Source organism: Ursus maritimus, unplaced genomic scaffold, assembly GCF_017311325.1.
Source record: "Ursus maritimus isolate PB19 unplaced genomic scaffold, ASM1731132v1 scaffold_16, whole genome shotgun sequence".
In the NCBI taxonomy this organism is placed as follows: Eukaryota; Metazoa; Chordata; class Mammalia; order Carnivora; family Ursidae; genus Ursus; species Ursus maritimus.
This window is the reverse complement of record NW_024424008.1, coordinates 2,757,745-2,775,698: the sequence shown is the minus strand read 5'-3', so window position 1 is coordinate 2,775,698 and position 17,954 is coordinate 2,757,745. Positions and strand designations below refer to the sequence as shown.

Below are 17,954 nucleotides of genomic sequence, written 5' to 3'. Positions count from 1 at the left end.
CAGTCAGTTAAGCGTCTGCCTTCAGCTCAGGTCGTGATCTGGAGTCCTGGGATCCAGCCCCACATTGGGCTCCCTGCTCAGCGGGGAGCCTGCTTCTCCCTCTCCCACTCCCCTGCTTGTGCTCACTTGCTCTCTCTTCTCTGTCAGATAAATAAATCTTTTTTTCTTTTAAGAAAATTTTTAAAAAATCACAGAGGGCCAATGAGGAGCTCTAGGCAAATCTGATATGTCTTTTGAGAAGATTCCTTTCGCTGCATCATGGAATATGGATGCAGGACAGAAAACAGAAGGTAGGGAGGCCTCTTAGGAAACTAGTGCTTGAGGTCTTTACATCTCCGAAGTCCACCAGACCCCCGAGCATCTCCTCAGAGGCTGCCTGTTGGCCTAGACTTCAGGCAGTGCTTGGTCCCAGCTGACACCTTGCCTTCTGGCTAGGGTATTTGCCTGCCTGCTGCTGTCCAGCTCCCACCCACTCCCCCATGTGTTTACTCTCCCTCTTGGCCCAGGACCAATGGGTGATGGCTTCCAAATTTCTTCTTCCTCACTAGTGCTTGAAGCAAGACAGTAACTCTCTAGGTGGTTTCCTGGAGTTTTTACTCTTAGGAACTATAGGGAAGTGGGAGTAGAAATGACTACTGGGTGTTCATACCTGTTAGAAGAAGTCTTAATATTGGATTCATTCAGTATACATTTATCAAGTATCTGCCATATGCTAGTCATTGTCTTAGGGACAAAGAATACAGTAATGAATGAGTCATTACTCCCTGCTTCATGGAGTTTATGGTCTAGAGGGAAGATTCTTGTGCGAAGAAGTAGTTGTACTAAAAAGACTTCCATAATGGGGACTTATATGAGGTACAGATAGGCAGCATGAATGCATCACTAAAGAGGTGACCCTTAAGTTGAGACTCACGGGCTAAGCAGGAGTTTGTGAGGGGGCCAGACGGTGGGAAGGAGGGGCTCCAGGCATAGGTGAAATGCACAGAGCAGTGGGAGAGCCTGACTCGTTCAGGGGCTACAAGTGGCGCAGTGTCTCTGGAGTTTAAGGTCATGCAGTGGGAGAGTGGGGGGTGAGACTGTAGAGGGAGGCCACACTGAGGAGTCAAGCCAAGGTGTTTGAGCACTTTTCTTTAGAGAACGTTGAAGATTTTCAAGAAGGGTAATATGATCATATTTGCGTTCTCAAAAGATGCTTTTGGTGGTCAGTATAGAGCAGTGGTTCACGACTGGGAGTGATTTTGCCCTCTGGAGGGGACATTAGGCAATGTCTAGAGACATCTGTTTGTCACAGCTGGTGGGATGCTACTGGCATCTAGTGCACAGGGGCCAGGGATGCTGTCAGACATCCTATAATGCACATGACAGCACCACAACAAAGAATTATCTGGTCCAAACTGTCAGTCATGCCAAGGATCAGAAATCCTGGGGTAGAGGACAGATTGGAGGGTCAGACCCCTATGAGAAGGGAATCACAATAGTCCAGGGGAGAGATGACTCAGGCCTAAATCAGGACAGTGATAATGGTGATGGAGAGGAATAGACAAATAGGAGAGTTAGTGAGGATTTACTTAGTCCCTAGTTGATTGATATACCGGGAGAGGAAAAGGGAAGAACACATTTCTGGCTTGAGCAACTGCATGGATGGAAGAGTCATTAGAGGGGGTTGGAATGATCATGAGTTTAGCGTTGGACAGGTTGGATTTAAGGTGCCTGCGGGACATCCGAGTGGAGATGTTGAGAAGGCATCTGGATGTACAGGTTTGGAGCTCAGAGGAGTGGTCTAGGTCAAAGTGCAGACGATGGTCAAAGCCACGGAAGTGGAAGAGAAGGTCCTGAGGGAGTATGTAGAGTGAGAAGAGGCCAAGAAGAGATTCCAGGGAGCAAGAGTGTGTGAGAACAGGCAGGGGAAAGGGAGGAGGAGGAATCTGGAGGGGGGCGCAGCAGGGGGAGAGGCAGGAGACACCTGGGAAGGAGGTCAGGACGGGGTGGATGCAGTAAGTTTGTGGTCTGATAGGAACTTTAGAAAATTCACAGATAAGAGTCTTTATTTTCTCCCTGAAATAGTGCATTCAATGAGATGGAGTGAGTGGGGACAAAAGGAGAGAGATGAGCGGGAGAGGGAGCTGACCAAGGTTGGACTGGGCAGCAGGGCTGAGCCTGCTGGAAAGGGAGACTGTGCATTTGCAGTGGAACCTCTAAGCAGGAGCTGCCCAGGCCGGGAAATTCACTTCTGCCTTGGTCATTTCCAGTCAGTGGCCCCTACGCCTTTTGGGGTCACTTCCTGACAACTTCCCCTGACCACTATTTATTGCTTTCTTCCTGCAGCGAGTCAGAGGGCAAAGGTCTTTAACAGCTTCTGGAGATGGTGCCACAGCTGTGCTGCAGCCTGCCTGGATTGATGCAGGGGGATGTTTGTCTCCTGGGATATCTGGGCCCACAGCCATAGTAGAGAGTTGGAGCAGAAACTGTTTCCAGGGTTCAGACATGGCAGGGTCTTAGTGTCTCTCTGGAGGGTAAACAGTGCCACAAATCACTTCTGTCAAGGGCCCGGGCAACAATCAGAAGTCCTTGGCTAGCCTTCTCTCTGAGGAACATTTTCTGGCTAAGAAGGGGGAACTCTCTAGCCTCCTCTTACAGCATGACATGACCCTAGGACCCCTGTATCCACAGAGAGTACTTTGTCACAGTCTACAGCAGTCAACACCAGCTAACACACTGTCAGGGGTCTAATGTGCACCCAACATATAAAACTTAGTTTGAAGGAAGGTTTTGTTGTAAGGGTAATCAGAATGTCCATTTACTCATTCGACAAATACACATAGAGTACCAGCTGTGTGCCTGGCCCTGTCCTAGGCTCAGAAGCTTTTGGAATGGTGTCTCCTGCTGCCTTGGCTCTGAAATGTTCAGAGGCTCCTGACATTGGTGTCCAATAGTTCAGTTTTTCCTGAGCCAGTCTGGGAGATACCCAAGAATTACCCAAGAAAGCCTTCCCCTACTTCTTAGTTTTGAGGAGCCTCCTGGACTTAATGACCTTGACATCCCATAGACTTGCCATTCTCCCTCTCTCACTTCCTCTCTCAAGGCAAGGAATACCACAGGTACACGAGCCACATCCATAAATTCACAGAGCAGACCCGGTCACTCCAGTGATTAGATCCCAATATCAACCAGACCTCGCTCTGGAATGGCCAAACTCAGGAAAAAGCAGGGCTAGAACATCAGTCCCAGTAATTCCACTGGTCATCTAGTTCTCTGCTCAGAGTGATTATGAGACTTGGCGATGGTCACTAACCCCCTGCAGCCCCCTGGAATTTGCAGTCACAGCCCCAAGCACGCTCCCCTGTAAGTGCAGGTGGTTCTCATCATGTGCAGATTCTGTATTTGTAAATTTGCTGACTCTCTAAAATTTACTTGTAACCCCGAATCAATACTCCTGGAGCTTTTGCAGTCATTCCCAGACATGTGCAGAACAGTGAAAAATTCAAGTGGATTGACATGCACATTCCAGGCAACACTCTGCCTTCACGTTTCAGCTCATACTGTAAACAAGGGTCCTTTCTGCGGTCTGTTTAGTGCTACGTTTTTCACATTTTTGTCCCTTTTGCTTGGTGATTTTGCTCCTTAAAATGGTCCCCAAGTGTAATGTGAAAGAGCTGCCTAGTGTTCCTAAGCACAGGAGGGCTGTGATGTGCCTTATGAAGACAGTATATGTGTTAGCTAAGTTTCACTCAGATATGATTTATGGTGCCATCGGCTGTGGATTCAATGTTAATGAATTAACAATATATATTACATTAGATGTCATTAAACAGAAACAGACATAAAACAAGGTTATGTATTGACCAGCTGACAAAAATGTTGTGACCAGAAGCTCGCAGGTACCTAAACCAGGTAGGTGGTGAGGTCTGAGGTGGTGAGGTTGGGTTTTGGCCCATGTCCTACAGGCCCCCTCTCTGGGTCCACCATCCAAAGCCTCTGGCACCCAGCTGGCCCAGGGCCTGCTCCTTCTAATTGCCACTTAGCTCTGGCTCTTCTGGTCAAAAAGATGGGGCATCACTCACCCCAGCCTCTCCCTAGGTGACAGCCACAGATGCAGACAGTGGTCCATTTGGCCTCCTCTCCTATTCCTTGGGTGCCGGACTTGGCACCTCAGGGTCTCCCCCATTCCGCATCGATGCCCACAGTGGTGATGTGTGCACGACCCGGACCCTGGACCGAGATCAAGGGCCCTCAAGCTTCGACTTCACAGTGACAGCTGTGGATGGGGTGAGTGGGCAGACCGTGGGCAGGTTGGGGTGTTGGGAGAGGGCATTCACCAGAGCCAGACACAGGGCCCATCCAACTTACGGCTGCCTGTCTCCCTAGGGAGGCCTCAAGTCCATGGTATACGTGAAGGTGTTTGTGTCAGACGAGAATGACAACCCGCCGCAGTTTTACCCACGGGAATATGCTGCCAGTCTGAGTGCACAGAGTACGCCAGGCACAGCTATACTGAGGGTGCGTGCCCATGACCCTGATCAGGGGCCCCACGGGCGACTCTCCTACCACATCCTGGCTGGCAATAACCCCCCACTCTTTGCCTTGGATGAGCACTCAGGTGAGGATCCTCTCATTCCCAGGGCTTGTCCCTAGACCCCTCTTCCCACCTACTTAAATGAAGTAGTGCCCCCCCTTCCCATAACCTTTCTACCTCTATGCTGTTCCCTTATACATCTCTGCTTCTATCCCTTCTCCCAGGGCTGTTGACAGTAGCCTGGCCCTTGGCCAGACGGGCCAACTCTGTGGTGCAGCTGGAGATTGGGGCTCAGGATGGAGGTGGCCTGCAGGCAGAGCCCAGTGCCCGAGTCAACGTCAGCATTGTGCCTGGAACCCCTGTGCCGCCAGTGTTTGAGCAATTACAGTATGTCTTCTCTGTACCAGAGGATGTGGCACCAGGCACCAGCGTGGGCATAGTCCAGGCACACAATCCACCAGGTATCATTTGTCACTATACCCATTTGGTGCTCTACCCAGCCGCCCCAACATAACCCATTTCAAAGTACCCTAGAGTATCACACCATAGACAGCCTCAGTACAAAACACGCAGGTTCAAATCCCCAACACATCCCCGGGCACAGTGCAGGCACTCTGCTTCATCCCCAGGCACGTGAAGTGCCACCCAGCGTCTCTGCCAACACCTGCCCCTCCCCCTGATGGTTTGAAAGACACAGGTATGGATAGTGCTTAGCCCTCCTTGAGATCAGAGTGCCAACTCGATAGGTGCCCCCACCTCTTTCTTGACTCCTTTCTCCTTCCCCTAGGTCGCTTGGGGTCTGTGACCCTTGCCCTATCAGGCGGGGATCCCCGAGGACTCTTCTCCTTAGATGGGGCCTCAGGGCTTTTACAAACACTCCGCCCTCTCGACCGCGAGCTACTGGGACCAGTGCTGGAGCTGGAGGTGCGGGCAGGCAGTGGAGTGCCCCCGGCTTTTGCTGTAGCTCGGGTGCGTGTGCTGCTGGATGACGTGAATGACAACTCCCCTGCCTTCCCTGCACCTGAAGACACGGTGTTGCTGCCACCAAACACTGCCCCAGGGACCCCCATCTATACACTTCGGGCTCTGGACCCTGACGCAGGCATTAACAGTCGGGTCACCTTTACCCTGCTTGCTGGGGGTGGTGGGGCCTTCACTGTGGACCCCACCACAGGCCATGTACGGCTTATGGGACCTCTGGGGCCCCCAGGGGGGCCAGCCCATGAGTTGGAGCTGGAGGCCCGGGATGGAGGCTCCCCACCCCGCACCAGCCACTTTCGACTACGGGTGGTGGTACAGGACTTGGGGACCCGTGGGCTGGCTCCTCATTTTGACAGCCCTACCTACCGTGTCGACCTGCCCTCGGGCACCAGCCCCGGAACTCAGGTCCTGCAAGTGCAAGCTCAAGCACCAGATGGGGGCCCCATCACCTACCATCTTGCAGCAGATGGGCCAAGTAACCCCTTTGGCCTGGAACCACAGAGTGGTTGGCTATGGGTGCGAGCAGCACTGGACCGCGAGGCCCAGGAGTTGTACACACTGAAGGTAATGGCAGTGTCTGGGTCCAAAGCTGAGTTGGGGCAGCAGACAGGCACAGCCACCGTGAGGGTCAGCATCCTCAACCAGAATGACCACAGTCCCCGCTTGTCTGAGGAGCCCACCTTCCTGGCTGTGGCTGAGAACCAGCCCCCAGGGACCAGCGTGGGCCGGGTCTTTGCCACTGACCGAGACTCAGGACCCAATGGACGTCTGACCTACAGCCTGCGACCGCTGTCAGAAGACAGCAAGGCCTTCCGCATCCACCCCCAGACTGGTGAGCACTGGGGCCCAAATTCTGAGACCTCATAGCCTCATCCTCAGACTGGCGAATACCCAGACAGAATCCCCAGACCCCCGCCATGAGGACCAGGACTGAGCCTGGACTTTCACCCTGGCATTCCCTCCCACACTCCCTAAACCCCAGCTTCTCAGCTGCAGGCCTCAGGCTGCACACCATACATGATCCCTATCCTGCACTCCCAGGAGAAATGACCACACTCCAAACCCTGGACCGAGAGCGGCAGAGCAGCTACCAGCTCCTGGTGCAGGTGCAGGATGGGGGCAGCCCACCCCGCAGTACCACAGGCACCGTGCACATCGCAGTACTCGACCTCAACGACAACAGCCCCAGCTTCCTGCAAGCTTCCGGGGCTGCTGGCGGGGGCCTCCCAATACAGGTAAGTGAAGTGGCAGGACCCTGACCTGAAAAAGTGTGAGAGGCAATGGGGGGTCTCCCCCACAGAGCTGTAGGTGTAGGTAAGAGAGACTGGCTCTTGGAGGTGTGAAAGCAAGAAAGGGGCTCTGTCTGCATTCAAGTGAGGGGAACTTGACCCTGAGATACCTCAAGAACAGGAAGGACACAGCTGTAGGTGAGTTGTGTGTCCCCACAGGTACCAGATCGAGTGCCTCCAGGAACACTGGTGACGACTCTGCAGGCCAAGGATCCAGACGAAGGGGAGAACGGCACTATCCTGTACACGCTAACTGGTATGGGGGGTGGTGTGCAGAGAAGGGAGTTGGTGGTGATGGCATGACCTGCCCAGCTCTGGGACAGATGCCCTCAGCCTTCTTCCTCTGCCTGTTCCCAGGTCCTGGCTCAGAGCTCTTCTCTCTTCACCCTCACTCGGGGGAGCTGCTCACTGCAGCACCCCTTATCCGAGCAGAGCGGCCACACTATGTACTGACTTTGAGTGCTCACGACCAAGGCAGCCCCCCTCGGAGCTCCAGCCTCCAGCTGCTGGTGCAGGTAGGGCTGCCCTTCCTTAAATCTCTCCGTTTCTCCTTGGCCACCAATATGGACTCCTCCAAGAGCTACACCTTCATAGAGTCCTTATGCCCTCTAGTCGGGCTACTCTGACTACCCTTCCAGCTACCCAGCCGGCCAGCGCATACCCCCTTTACATGGGCCCCCTGATTCTGCCCTTCCTCCTCGGTCCACAACAGGTGCTTCCCTCAGTTCGCTCAGCGGAGCCCCCACCGGATCCCTCAGAGCCAGACCCAGCGGCTCCAGTGCCCGTTGTGCTGACGGTGACGGCGGCGGAAGGGCTGCAGCCCGGCTCCCTGTTGGGCTCTGTGGCGTCGCCAGAGCCGGCGGGGGTGGGCGCACTCACCTACACGTTGGTGGGCGGCGCCGACCCGGAGGGCACCTTCGCGCTGGACGCTTCCACAGGGCGCTTGTACCTGGCGCGGCCCCTGGACTTCGAGGCGGGTCCGGCGTGGCGCGCTCTCACTGTGCGCGCTGAGGGCCCGGGAGGCGCAGGTGCGCGACTGCTGCGCGTGCAGGTGCGCGTGCAGGACGAGAACGAGCACGCGCCAGCCTTCGCGCGCGATCCGCTGGCGCTAGCGCTGCCAGAGAACCCGGATCCGGGCGCGGCGCTGTATACCTTCCGCGCGTCGGACGCAGACGGCCCGGGCCCTAACAGCGACGTACGCTACCGCCTGCTGCGCCAGGAGCCGCCCGTGCCTGCGCTTCGCCTGGACGCGCGCACCGGGGCGCTCAGCGCGCCACGAGGCCTGGACCGGGAGACCACACCCGCCCTGCTGCTCCTCGTGGAAGCCACGGACCGGCCCGCCAACGCCAGCCGCCGCCGCGCAGCGCGCGTCTCCGCGCGCGTCTTTGTCACGGATGAGAATGACAACGCGCCCGTCTTCGCCTCCCCCTCACGTGTGCGCATCCCCGAGGATCAGCCGCCCGGGCCGGTGGCGCTGCACGTGGTAGCGCGTGACCCGGACTTGGGCGAAGCCGCACGCGTGTCCTATCGCCTGGCAGCTGGCGGGGACGGCTACTTCCGGCTACACTCCAGCACCGGTGAGTTGCGCCTGGAGGAGGTTGGGGTGAGGGAGGGTGCTGATGTGAAGAGTGTTGAGGTTTCCTTCCAACCTGCCCTACCGCTCACCTAGGAGCACTGTCGGTGGTGCGGTCCCTGGACCGGGAACAGCGAGCTGAGCACATACTGACCGTGGTGGCCTCCGACCACGGCTCCCCGCCGCGCTCAGCCACGCAGCTCCTCACTGTCAGTGTCGCTGACGTCAACGACGAGGCACCCGCTTTCCAGCAGCAGGAGTACAGCGTCCTCTTGCGTGAGAACAGCCCGCCTGGCACTTCTCTGCTCACTCTGCGGGCAACTGATCCAGACCTGGGTAAGACCTGAGGGGATGAGTGGAGAGGGTCGCTGGGCTAGAAAGGGTGTGTTTACCCTCTGATCTCGCTCCTTAGGGGCCAATGGGCAAGTGACTTATGGAGGCATCTCTGGCGAAAGCTTCTCCCTGGATCCAGACACGGGAGTTCTCACAACTCTTCGGGCCCTGGATCGGGAGGAGCAAGAGGAAATCAATCTGACAGGTACACATCGACAGGACCCCAAAAGCCTGAGGTGGTGTTGTAAGCACCAGTGTTACATGGGCAGAACCCCCAAACTACCTTCTAGAAGCTTTGACCTATTATATTTTTGGATCCTTTTGGGGAGGCAAGAGTTGGGCAGATTGCAAGGTGATCTGACTTTTAGGCTGTTGCCATTGTGACCACACAAACTCTCAAATACATAATGCCACAGCTCTGTCCTTCAGGGTTCCCTCAGATTATACTGTGGCCATCTAACAGAAAAGCATATTGATAGTGAGTACCATAGAGGTTAAGTGACTTGTGCAAGCTAACACAGCTTGGAAGTGTAGACCTGGGACTTGAACCCACATGTTTTGATACCTTATTTAGTGCCTTTTCTGTCACATTACCACTAATCCAAGATACATCTTGCATGCACTAAGTATGGGAAGTGGGAAGAAAAAGAGTTTTCTGACATGTATATTTATATGTGCATGTACACATGTAGGCACCCACATGCTTGCAGAGTGTGGAGAGATGGACATTTTCTGGTTCATATGTGCACCTGGTGAACATGTGTGAACGCTGCGTGGTGTGGGTTTCTCCATGGATGGGAGCAGGCTACATCTTACCGATTTTGCTTTGCCACAGTGTATGCCCGGGACAGGGGCTCACCCCCACTGCTGACCCATGTCACAGTGCGAGTGGCTGTAGAGGATGAGAATGACCATGCCCCAACCTTTGGGAGCGCCCACCTCTCCCTGGAGGTGCCCGAGGGCCAGGACCCCCAGACCCTTACGGTGCTGCGGGCCTCTGACCCAGACGTGGGAGCCAACGGGCAGCTGCAGTACCGCATCCTGGGTGAGAACTCTCCCACACCTGCTAACCTAGCACCCACTTGCCGAGTTCTGTTCCTTGTGGGCTTATGTCAGCCTCAGTGTGTCTGGGTTTCCTTTCCCTTTTCTTGGTCTTCTACCTTTTCAATCATGATATATGTGTTTCTGAATGTCTCTTTCTGTGCCTCTTCAACTCTGTGTCCCTCTATGTCTCTGTTTTTATTTTCCTGTTTCTTTTCTTTTTCTTTCTTCCTTCTCCCTATGGAGCACTTGTTCTCAAACTTTTTGGTCTCGGTAACCCTTAATATTTTTAATGTTTGAGAACTCTGAAGAGTTTTTGTTTATATGATAACAGCATTTATTGATATAATAATAGGATATATTATAATGAACACATACTATAAATATATAATAAACACATTACATCAATATTTACTTAGATTTTAAAGCTGAGAAAAATCTTAAAACACCATTGTAAAACAGTCAGTGAAGTATCCCGCTTACTGTATTTCTTCATAGGCACAAAGAAATAGTAGGTGTTCAAATAATTTGTTCGACTGCAGTGGGATTGCAAAGATTATAGCAAGTGTAACTAGAAGTAAGACACTAAAAACTGAATGAGTCAGGGCACCTGGGTGGCTCAGTTGGTTAAGCGTCTGTCTTTGTCTCAGGTCCTGATCCCAGGGTCCTGGGATTGAGTTCCTCATTGGGCTCCTTGCTCAGTGGGGAGCTTGCTTCTCCCTCTGCCTGCTGCTCCCCTACTTGTGCTCACTCTCCCTCTCTCTCTTAAAGAAATAAATAAAATCTTTAAAACAACAACAAAAAACTGAGTCTCTGAAAATACACGTTTATGCTCTAAACTTTCTATCTATATTCTAGAAGACATAAGAATTCGTAAGCACACATTCCATTACTATCCAGGTGATGTCATCACTTGTCATGCAGCATTTCGACTCTACTGTACATTTGTGAGATACTAAGAATTTTAAAAAGGCATCTAATGTTTTAGTATTGTTATGAAATTAGTTTTGATTATATACTCCCTGAAAGGAGTCCCCAGACCACACTCTGAGAAAAGCTGCTTTACAGTATCTTCCTTTACCATCTATGGTTCTCTTCTCCGCCTTTCTCCCAGTTTCTTTCCCCTCCTCCTTCCCATTTGCTGTTGCCTTTAAATCACCCTCACTCCCATGGGCTGACACATCTTCGTCTATGTACTTCCCTGCAGATGGGGATCCATCAGGAGCCTTTGTCCTAGACCTAGCTTCTGGGGAGTTTGGCACCACGAGGCCACTAGACCGAGAGGTGGAGCCAGCATTCCAATTGCGGATAGAGGCCCGGGATGGAGGCCAGCCAGCTCTCAGTGCTACTCTGCTTGTGACAGTGACAGTGCTGGATGCCAATGACCATGCCCCAGCCTTCCCTGTGCCTGCCTACTCTGTGGAGGTGCCTGAGGATGCACCTGCAGGGACCCTGTTGCTGCAGCTACAGGCTCATGACCCTGATGCTGGGGCCAATGGCCGTGTGACCTACTACCTGGGTACAGGTGCAGCGGGAGCCTTCCTGCTGGAGCCCAGCTCCGGGGAATTACGCACAGCCACAGCCCTAGACAGAGAGCAGTGTCCCAGCTATGCCTTTTCTGTGAGTGCTGTGGATGGTGCAGCTGCTGGGCCCCTGAGCACCACGGTACCTGTCACCATCACCGTGCGTGATGTCAATGACCACGCACCCACCTTCCCCACCAGTCCCCTGAGGCTGCGCCTGCCCCGCCCAGGCCCCAGCCTCAGCACCCCAACCCTGGCTCTGGCCACTCTGCGAGCTGAAGACCGTGATGCTGGTGCTAATGCCTCCATCCTGTACCGGCTGGCAGGCACGCCACCTCCTGGCACCACCGTGGACTCTTACACTGGTGAAATACGTGTGACCCGCTCACCTGTAGCCCTGGGCCCCCGCGATCGTGTTCTCTTCGTCGTGGCCACCGACCTCGGCCGTCCAGCTCGCTCTGCCACTGGTGTGGTCATTGTTGGGCTGCAGGGGGAGTCCGAGCGTGGACCCCGCTTTCCTCGCACTAGTAGTGAAGCCATGCTCCGTGAGAATGCGCCCCCAGGTGGGTCCCCAACCATGTCTCCCAGCTTTGTGTCCCTGGATGGGCTGGGGTTACTCACTAAAAATGTCTTGCAAACTCCCTCAATCTAATGCTCACAGTCCAACCAATACCATCCTCTCTGTAGGGACTCCCGTTGTCTCCCCTAAGGCTGTCCATGCAGGGGGCTCAAGTGGACCAATCACCTACAGCATTCTCAGTGGGAATGAGAAAGGGACATTTGCCATCCAGCCTAGTACAGGTAACGGGCAGGAGCAGGGGCTCTGTGAGGGGACAGGCTCCTGGGGGAGCTCCCCTCTGGGCCAGAGAAGGCCCTGGTTGGGGAGGGGCTGCCCTTGAAGGGGCACCAGAGAGGGAGGCTCCAGGGCAAGCAAGGGCTGTCTGTGATGCTTTCTGCCTCCCCTCAGGAGCCATCACAGTTCGCTCAGCAGAGGGGCTGGACTTCGAGGCCAGCCCACGACTCCGACTGGTGCTGCAAGCAGAGAGTGGGGGAGCCTTTGCCTTCTCCGTACTGACGCTAACCCTGCAAGATGCCAACGATAATGCTCCCCGCTTCCTGCAGCCCCACTACGTGGCCTTCCTGCCTGAGTCCAGGCCATTGGAGGGACCCCTGCTGCAGGTGTGGGATGTGATGGGAAGATGGGGGGGCAGGGCTGGCCGGACTAGTCTGTGGCCAGCCTAGTGCCAGCAGCCTCATCCTCCCACCAGGTGGAAGCAGATGACCTGGACCAAGGCCCCAGTGGACAGATCTCCTACAGCCTGGCCGCATCCCAGCCAGCACGGGGACTGTTCCATGTAGACCCAGCCACAGGCACTATTACTACCACAGCCATCCTGGACCGTGAGATCTGGGCTGAAACACGGTAAGGCCTGGCCCTATAGATTCCAAGATCCCATCCTGGCTCCATCCAGTTTCAAGCCCTGCTCTGAATCTCTCTCAATCTCTAGGCCACATCCTGAGTCCCTCAGACCCCCCCCCAGTCTATCGTGAGTCTTCCTAGCCCTGCCCGGGGTTCTCCCTTATCCCCAGGCCCCACCCCTGATTGTGCTCTGTGTCCAGGCTGGTACTGATGGCCACAGACAGAGGAAGCCCAGCCCTGGTGGGCTCAGCTACCCTGACGGTGATGGTCATCGACACCAATGATAATCGCCCCACCATCCCCCAGCCCTGGGAGCTCCAAGTGTCAGAAGGTGAGGGCTCGGTAAAGTGAGAGGTACAGAGGGTGGTAGGGCAGCACTTTACCCCACCCCGGGGCTCCAGGGGTGTCTTGGACCATACCAAATACACTTGTCCCATGTATTGCAGATGCACTATTGGGCTCAGAGATTGCACAGGTAACAGGGAATGATGTGGACTCAGGACCGGTGCTGTGGTATGTGCTGAGCCCATCTGGACCCCAGGATCCCTTCAGCATAGGTCGCTATGGAGGCCGCCTCTCCCTCACGGGCCCCCTGGACTTTGAGCAACGTGACCGCTACCACCTGCAGCTGCTGGCGCATGATGGGCCTCATGAGGGCCGTGCTAACCTCACAGTGTTTGTGGAGGATGTCAATGACAACACACCTGCTTTCTCGCAGAGCCTCTACCAGGTCTGGTGCCCCAGCTGACCCCACACCTGGGCCCAGGGGTGTTCACATTGGAAGGAAGTGGCAAGGCTAGAAGTGTCTGAGGTGGGCTGGATGTTGGAAGACCTAAGGATGGGGCCCTGGGCATGGGAGGGTCCCATCTCAAACTGGCCTTCCACGTCCTAGGACCTATGTCCAGGTTCTTCATCCTGTGCTCGGAAATGGAGGCAGGTGGGCCGTTTGAACACTGAGCTGGCATGGATGCCAAGCAGGGCTCACGGGACCAAGCTCCAGAACACAGGCTGAGTGGACAATAGGGTAGCTGGGAAACTTGGCCATAAACACTTGTCCTCACTCCTTAGGTGACACTGCTTGAACACACACCTCCAGGCAGTGCCATTCTCTCCGTCTCTGCCACTGACCGGGATTCAGGTGCCAATGGTCACATTTCCTACCATCTGGCTTCCCCTGCTGAGGGCTTCAGTGTTGACCCCAACAATGGTACGTCCTTTCCAGGATCTGACCCCTTATCTTTGACAGTGACAGGCCATATTTTGACCCCATTCCTAGAATTTGTCTGAACTCTTAACTCCTAGACCTCTGACCCAGTGAAAACATTTCCCCCCCCTTTGTCTCTGTTTTAAGCCCTGTCCTGACTGCATGTCCAGAAGCCATTTCATGAATCCTGGAGACCGTTCCATAAACTCGCAGCATACAGGTCATTCCCTGGAGTCTGACTTCCAAGGCCGTTTCCCAGGCCCCCATAGGATCACCCCTCTGCTCACCTACAGCCTCTGATGAATGTGTATTTCTCTCCATTCCCTTCTCATCTCAGGGACCTTGTTCACAACAGTGGGAACAGTAGCCTTTGGCCAGGAGGGGCCAGGAGTGGTGGACGTGGTGCTGGAAGCACGAGATCATGGGATGCCAGGCCGGGCAGCACGAGCCACAGTGCATGTGCAGCTGCAGGACCAGAATGATCACACCCCTAGCTTCACGTTGCCACACTACCGTGTGGCTGTGACTGAGGATCTGCCCCCTGGTTCCACGCTGCTCACCCTGGAGGCCACGGATGCCGATGGAAGCCGCACCCATGCCACCGTGGACTATAGCATCGTCAGTGGCAACCGCGGCCGAGTCTTCCAGCTGGAACCCCGGCTGGCTGAAACTGAGGAAGGTAGTGGACTAGGCCCCCGGGCACTGGGCTGCCTGGTGTTGCTTGAACCTCTAGACTTTGAAAGCCTAACCCAGTACAACTTAACTGTGGCTGCAGCTGACCGGGGGCAGCCCCCTCGCAGTTCAGCCGTGCCTGTCACCGTCACTGTGCTGGATGTCAATGACAACCCCCCTGTCTTCTCTCGAGCGTCCTACCGCATGGCAGTTCCTGAGGACACACCAGTTGGAGCTGAGCTGCTGCATGTAGAGGCCTCTGATGCTGACCCAGGCCCTCATGGCCTTGTGCGTTTCACCCTTAGCTCAGGCGACCCTTCTGGGCTCTTTGAACTGGATGAGAGCTCAGGTGCCTTGCGACTCGCCCGCCCCTTGGACTGTGAGACCCAGGCTCGGCATCAGCTTGTAGTGCAGGCTGCCGACCCTGCTGGGGCACACTTTGCTCTGGCACCAGTGACCATCGAGGTCCAGGATGTGAATGACCATGGCCCCATCTTCCCGCTGAGTTTGCTCAGCACCAGCCTGGCAGAGAACCAGCCTCCAGGCACTCTTGTGACCACTCTGCATGCGATTGATGGGGATGCTGGGGCTTTCGGGAGGCTCCGTTACAGCCTGTTGGAGGCCGGGCCAGGGTCCGAGGGCCGCGAGGCATTTGCACTGAACAGCTCAACAGGGGAGTTGCGGGCACGCGTGGCCTTTGACTATGAACACACAGGAAGCTTCCAGCTGCTGGTGGGTGCTGCCGATGCTGGGAATCTCTCAGCCTCGGTCACTGTGTCAGTGCTGGTGACAGGGGAGGATGAGTATGACCCGGTATTCCTGGCTCCAGCTTTCCACTTCCAAGTGCCAGAAGGTGCCCGGCGTGGCTATAGCCTGGGTCATGTGCAGGCCACAGATGAGGATGGAGGAGCCGATGGCCTGGTGCTCTATTCCCTTGCCGCCTCTTCCCCCTATTTTGGTATCAACCAGACTACAGGTGCCCTGTACCTTCGAGTGGACAGCCGGGCACCAGGCAGTGGAACAGGCAATTCTGGGAGTGGAGGCCGGACACGGCGTGAGGCACCACGGGAGCTGAGGCTGGAGGTGGTGGCACGGGGACCTCTGCCTGGTTCCCGGAGTGCCACGGTGCCTGTGACTGTGGATATCACCCACACTGCACTAGGCCTGGCACCTGACCTCAACCTGCTATTGGTGGGGGCTGTGGCAGCCTCCCTGGGAGTTGTGGTGGTGCTTGCACTGGCAGCCCTGGTCCTGGGGCTGGTGCGGGCCCGTAGCCGCAAGGCTGAGGCAGCACCTGGTCCGATGTCACAGGCTGCACCCCTGGCCAGTGGCTCTCTGCAAAAGCTAGGCCGAGAGCCACCCAGCCCACCGCCCTCAGAGCACCTTTATCACCAGACTCTCCCCAGCTATGGTGGGCCAGGAGCTGGAGGACCCTACCCCCGAGGTGGCTCCTTGGACCCTTCACACTCCAGTGGCCGAGGCTCAGCAGAGGCTGCAGAGGATGACGAGATCCGCATGATCAATGAGTTCCCACGTGTGGCCAGTGTGGCTTCTTCCTTGGCTGCCCGTGGCCCCGACTCAGGCATCCAGCAGGATGCAGATGGACTGAGTGACACATCCTGCGAGCCACCTGCCCCTGACACCTGGTATAAGGGCCGCAAGGCAGGGCTGCTGCTGCCAGGTGCAGGAGCCACTCTGTACCGAGAAGAGGGCCCACCAGCCACGGCCACAGCCTTCCTGGGGGGCTGTGGCCTGAGCCCTGCACCCACCGGGGACTATGGCTTCCCAGCAGATGGCAAGCCATGTGTGGCAGGTGCACTGACAGCCATTGTGGCTGGTGAGGAGGAGCTCCGTGGCAGCTATAACTGGGACTACCTGCTGAGCTGGTGCCCTCAGTTCCAGCCGCTGGCCAGTGTCTTCACAGAGATTGCTCGGCTCAAGGATGAAGCTCGGCCATGTCCCCCGGCTCCTCGTATTGACCCACCGCCCCTCATCACTGCTGTGGCCCACCCAGGAGCCAAGTCTGTGCCCCCTAAGCCAGCCAGCACGGCAGCAACGCGGGCCATCTTCCCACCAGCCTCTCACCGCTCCCCCATCAGCCACGAAGGCTCCCTATCCTCAGCTGCCATGTCTCCCAGCTTCTCACCCTCACTGTCTCCTCTGGCTGCTCGCTCACCTGTTGTCTCGCCATTTGGGGTGGCCCAGGGCCCCTCAGCCTCAGCACTCAGCGCGGAGTCCGGCCTGGAGCCACCCGATGACACAGAGCTGCACATCTAGCTGTGGCCCAGGCTGGGCCCCGACCTGGGATACGCACAGTGTCCCCAATGCAGGCCCCATCTGAGCCTGCCCTGGGCAGCCTCGGACCATGATTGACCACGGGGGAGGCCAGCTCCCCATCCTAAACCCCTCCAGTGGGGACAGGTCCCACATCTCACCCGGCCCTGTCAGAGCACAGTGCCACAGAGGCTCTGTTGGGCACTGACCTGGGGCCAGGTCCAATGTGGGGAGAAATATGAAGGAGGCGGCAGCCCTGGGTTCTCCTCAGTGAGGGCTTCCTGCCCTGCACCAGCACCCTGAGGTGGGGCTGAGACTTTATTTATTGGGGGTAGGGGGATTGGGGAGTTCCCTCCAACCTGTTTGGGCCCAGCTCCTTTGGGTTCCACTGACACCCCTGCCCCTGCACAGAACCAAGTGCCAATTCTCACTCTGGAGCCTTAATAAACTGCAGTTTGTACCCAGTGTCTGGCTGGATTCTGTGGGGGCCGTGGGGGTGGGAGGTGATCAGGTGGGAGGCACCTGATACATTGTGGACACCTCAGGGGGCACAGAGGGGTGGTGGACACGGGCATCTAGGGTGGGGACGGCACTGGGAGCCCAAGCCTAGCCTGAGGCTGACTGTCACATCTCTGCAGTTGGCCTTTCCCACTCACAAGGGCTGGAAGGCAGACAGCAGCGGCTTCCTTGTGGCAGTGACCTAGAGAGGGGTTGGCTGGGTGAGGAAAGATCTTGGGCCTGAGGACCCGCATGTAATAAGAGCTCACGTCTCTTGAGCCTTTGCCACACCAGGCTCTCTGCTGAGCAGTGTGCCTGCTTTATCTCTGTAAACGTTCACTGCAATCCTATGAGGCAGAGCCTTTTAAATAGAGCAGCTTCGGTATTCTAAATGAAACCTAGGCTCTGAGAGGTTGGGTGGCTTTCCTGATACCATACAGCTAAGGAGGAACCCCGGTCTGTGGGTCTGTGTGCCCCAGAGCCCCTTGCTGAAGTGGTGCCCTACAGCGCTTGGTGAGTGCCAGCTGGACTCGCAGCAGAGGGGAGCCCTGGACGAACCCAGTGCTGGCGGGGCCCCGGAGGAAGGATCGGGTGGCAGCCCCACCCATCTCCAGCATTTAGGACCACCCATTT

The 17,954-nt window shown here is 56.0% G+C and overlaps 1 protein-coding gene across 1 annotated transcript in view; it reads left to right on the top strand.

Annotated features, from left to right (window-relative positions):
- DCHS1 (dachsous cadherin-related 1) overlaps nucleotides 1–17,283 on the top strand; it is a 35,479-nt gene extending 18,196 nt beyond the window's left edge. Inside the window, exons 3-21 of the mRNA XM_040630737.1 lie at nucleotides 4,078–4,266; nucleotides 4,366–4,597; nucleotides 4,738–4,974; nucleotides 5,301–6,326; nucleotides 6,536–6,729; nucleotides 6,943–7,039; nucleotides 7,141–7,298; nucleotides 7,496–8,360; nucleotides 8,453–8,692; nucleotides 8,769–8,894; nucleotides 9,525–9,734; nucleotides 10,938–11,816; nucleotides 11,941–12,054; nucleotides 12,221–12,432; nucleotides 12,522–12,676; nucleotides 12,874–13,004; nucleotides 13,120–13,403; nucleotides 13,742–13,880; nucleotides 14,215–17,283. Coding sequence (XP_040486671.1) covers nucleotides 4,078–4,266; nucleotides 4,366–4,597; nucleotides 4,738–4,974; nucleotides 5,301–6,326; nucleotides 6,536–6,729; nucleotides 6,943–7,039; nucleotides 7,141–7,298; nucleotides 7,496–8,360; nucleotides 8,453–8,692; nucleotides 8,769–8,894; nucleotides 9,525–9,734; nucleotides 10,938–11,816; nucleotides 11,941–12,054; nucleotides 12,221–12,432; nucleotides 12,522–12,676; nucleotides 12,874–13,004; nucleotides 13,120–13,403; nucleotides 13,742–13,880; nucleotides 14,215–16,826 — 8,100 coding nt within the window. The 3' untranslated portion in view covers nucleotides 16,827–17,283. The remainder of the gene's footprint in view (nucleotides 1–4,077; nucleotides 4,267–4,365; nucleotides 4,598–4,737; nucleotides 4,975–5,300; nucleotides 6,327–6,535; nucleotides 6,730–6,942; nucleotides 7,040–7,140; nucleotides 7,299–7,495; nucleotides 8,361–8,452; nucleotides 8,693–8,768; nucleotides 8,895–9,524; nucleotides 9,735–10,937; nucleotides 11,817–11,940; nucleotides 12,055–12,220; nucleotides 12,433–12,521; nucleotides 12,677–12,873; nucleotides 13,005–13,119; nucleotides 13,404–13,741; nucleotides 13,881–14,214) is intronic.
- Nucleotides 17,284–17,954: the final 671 nt, after the last annotated feature.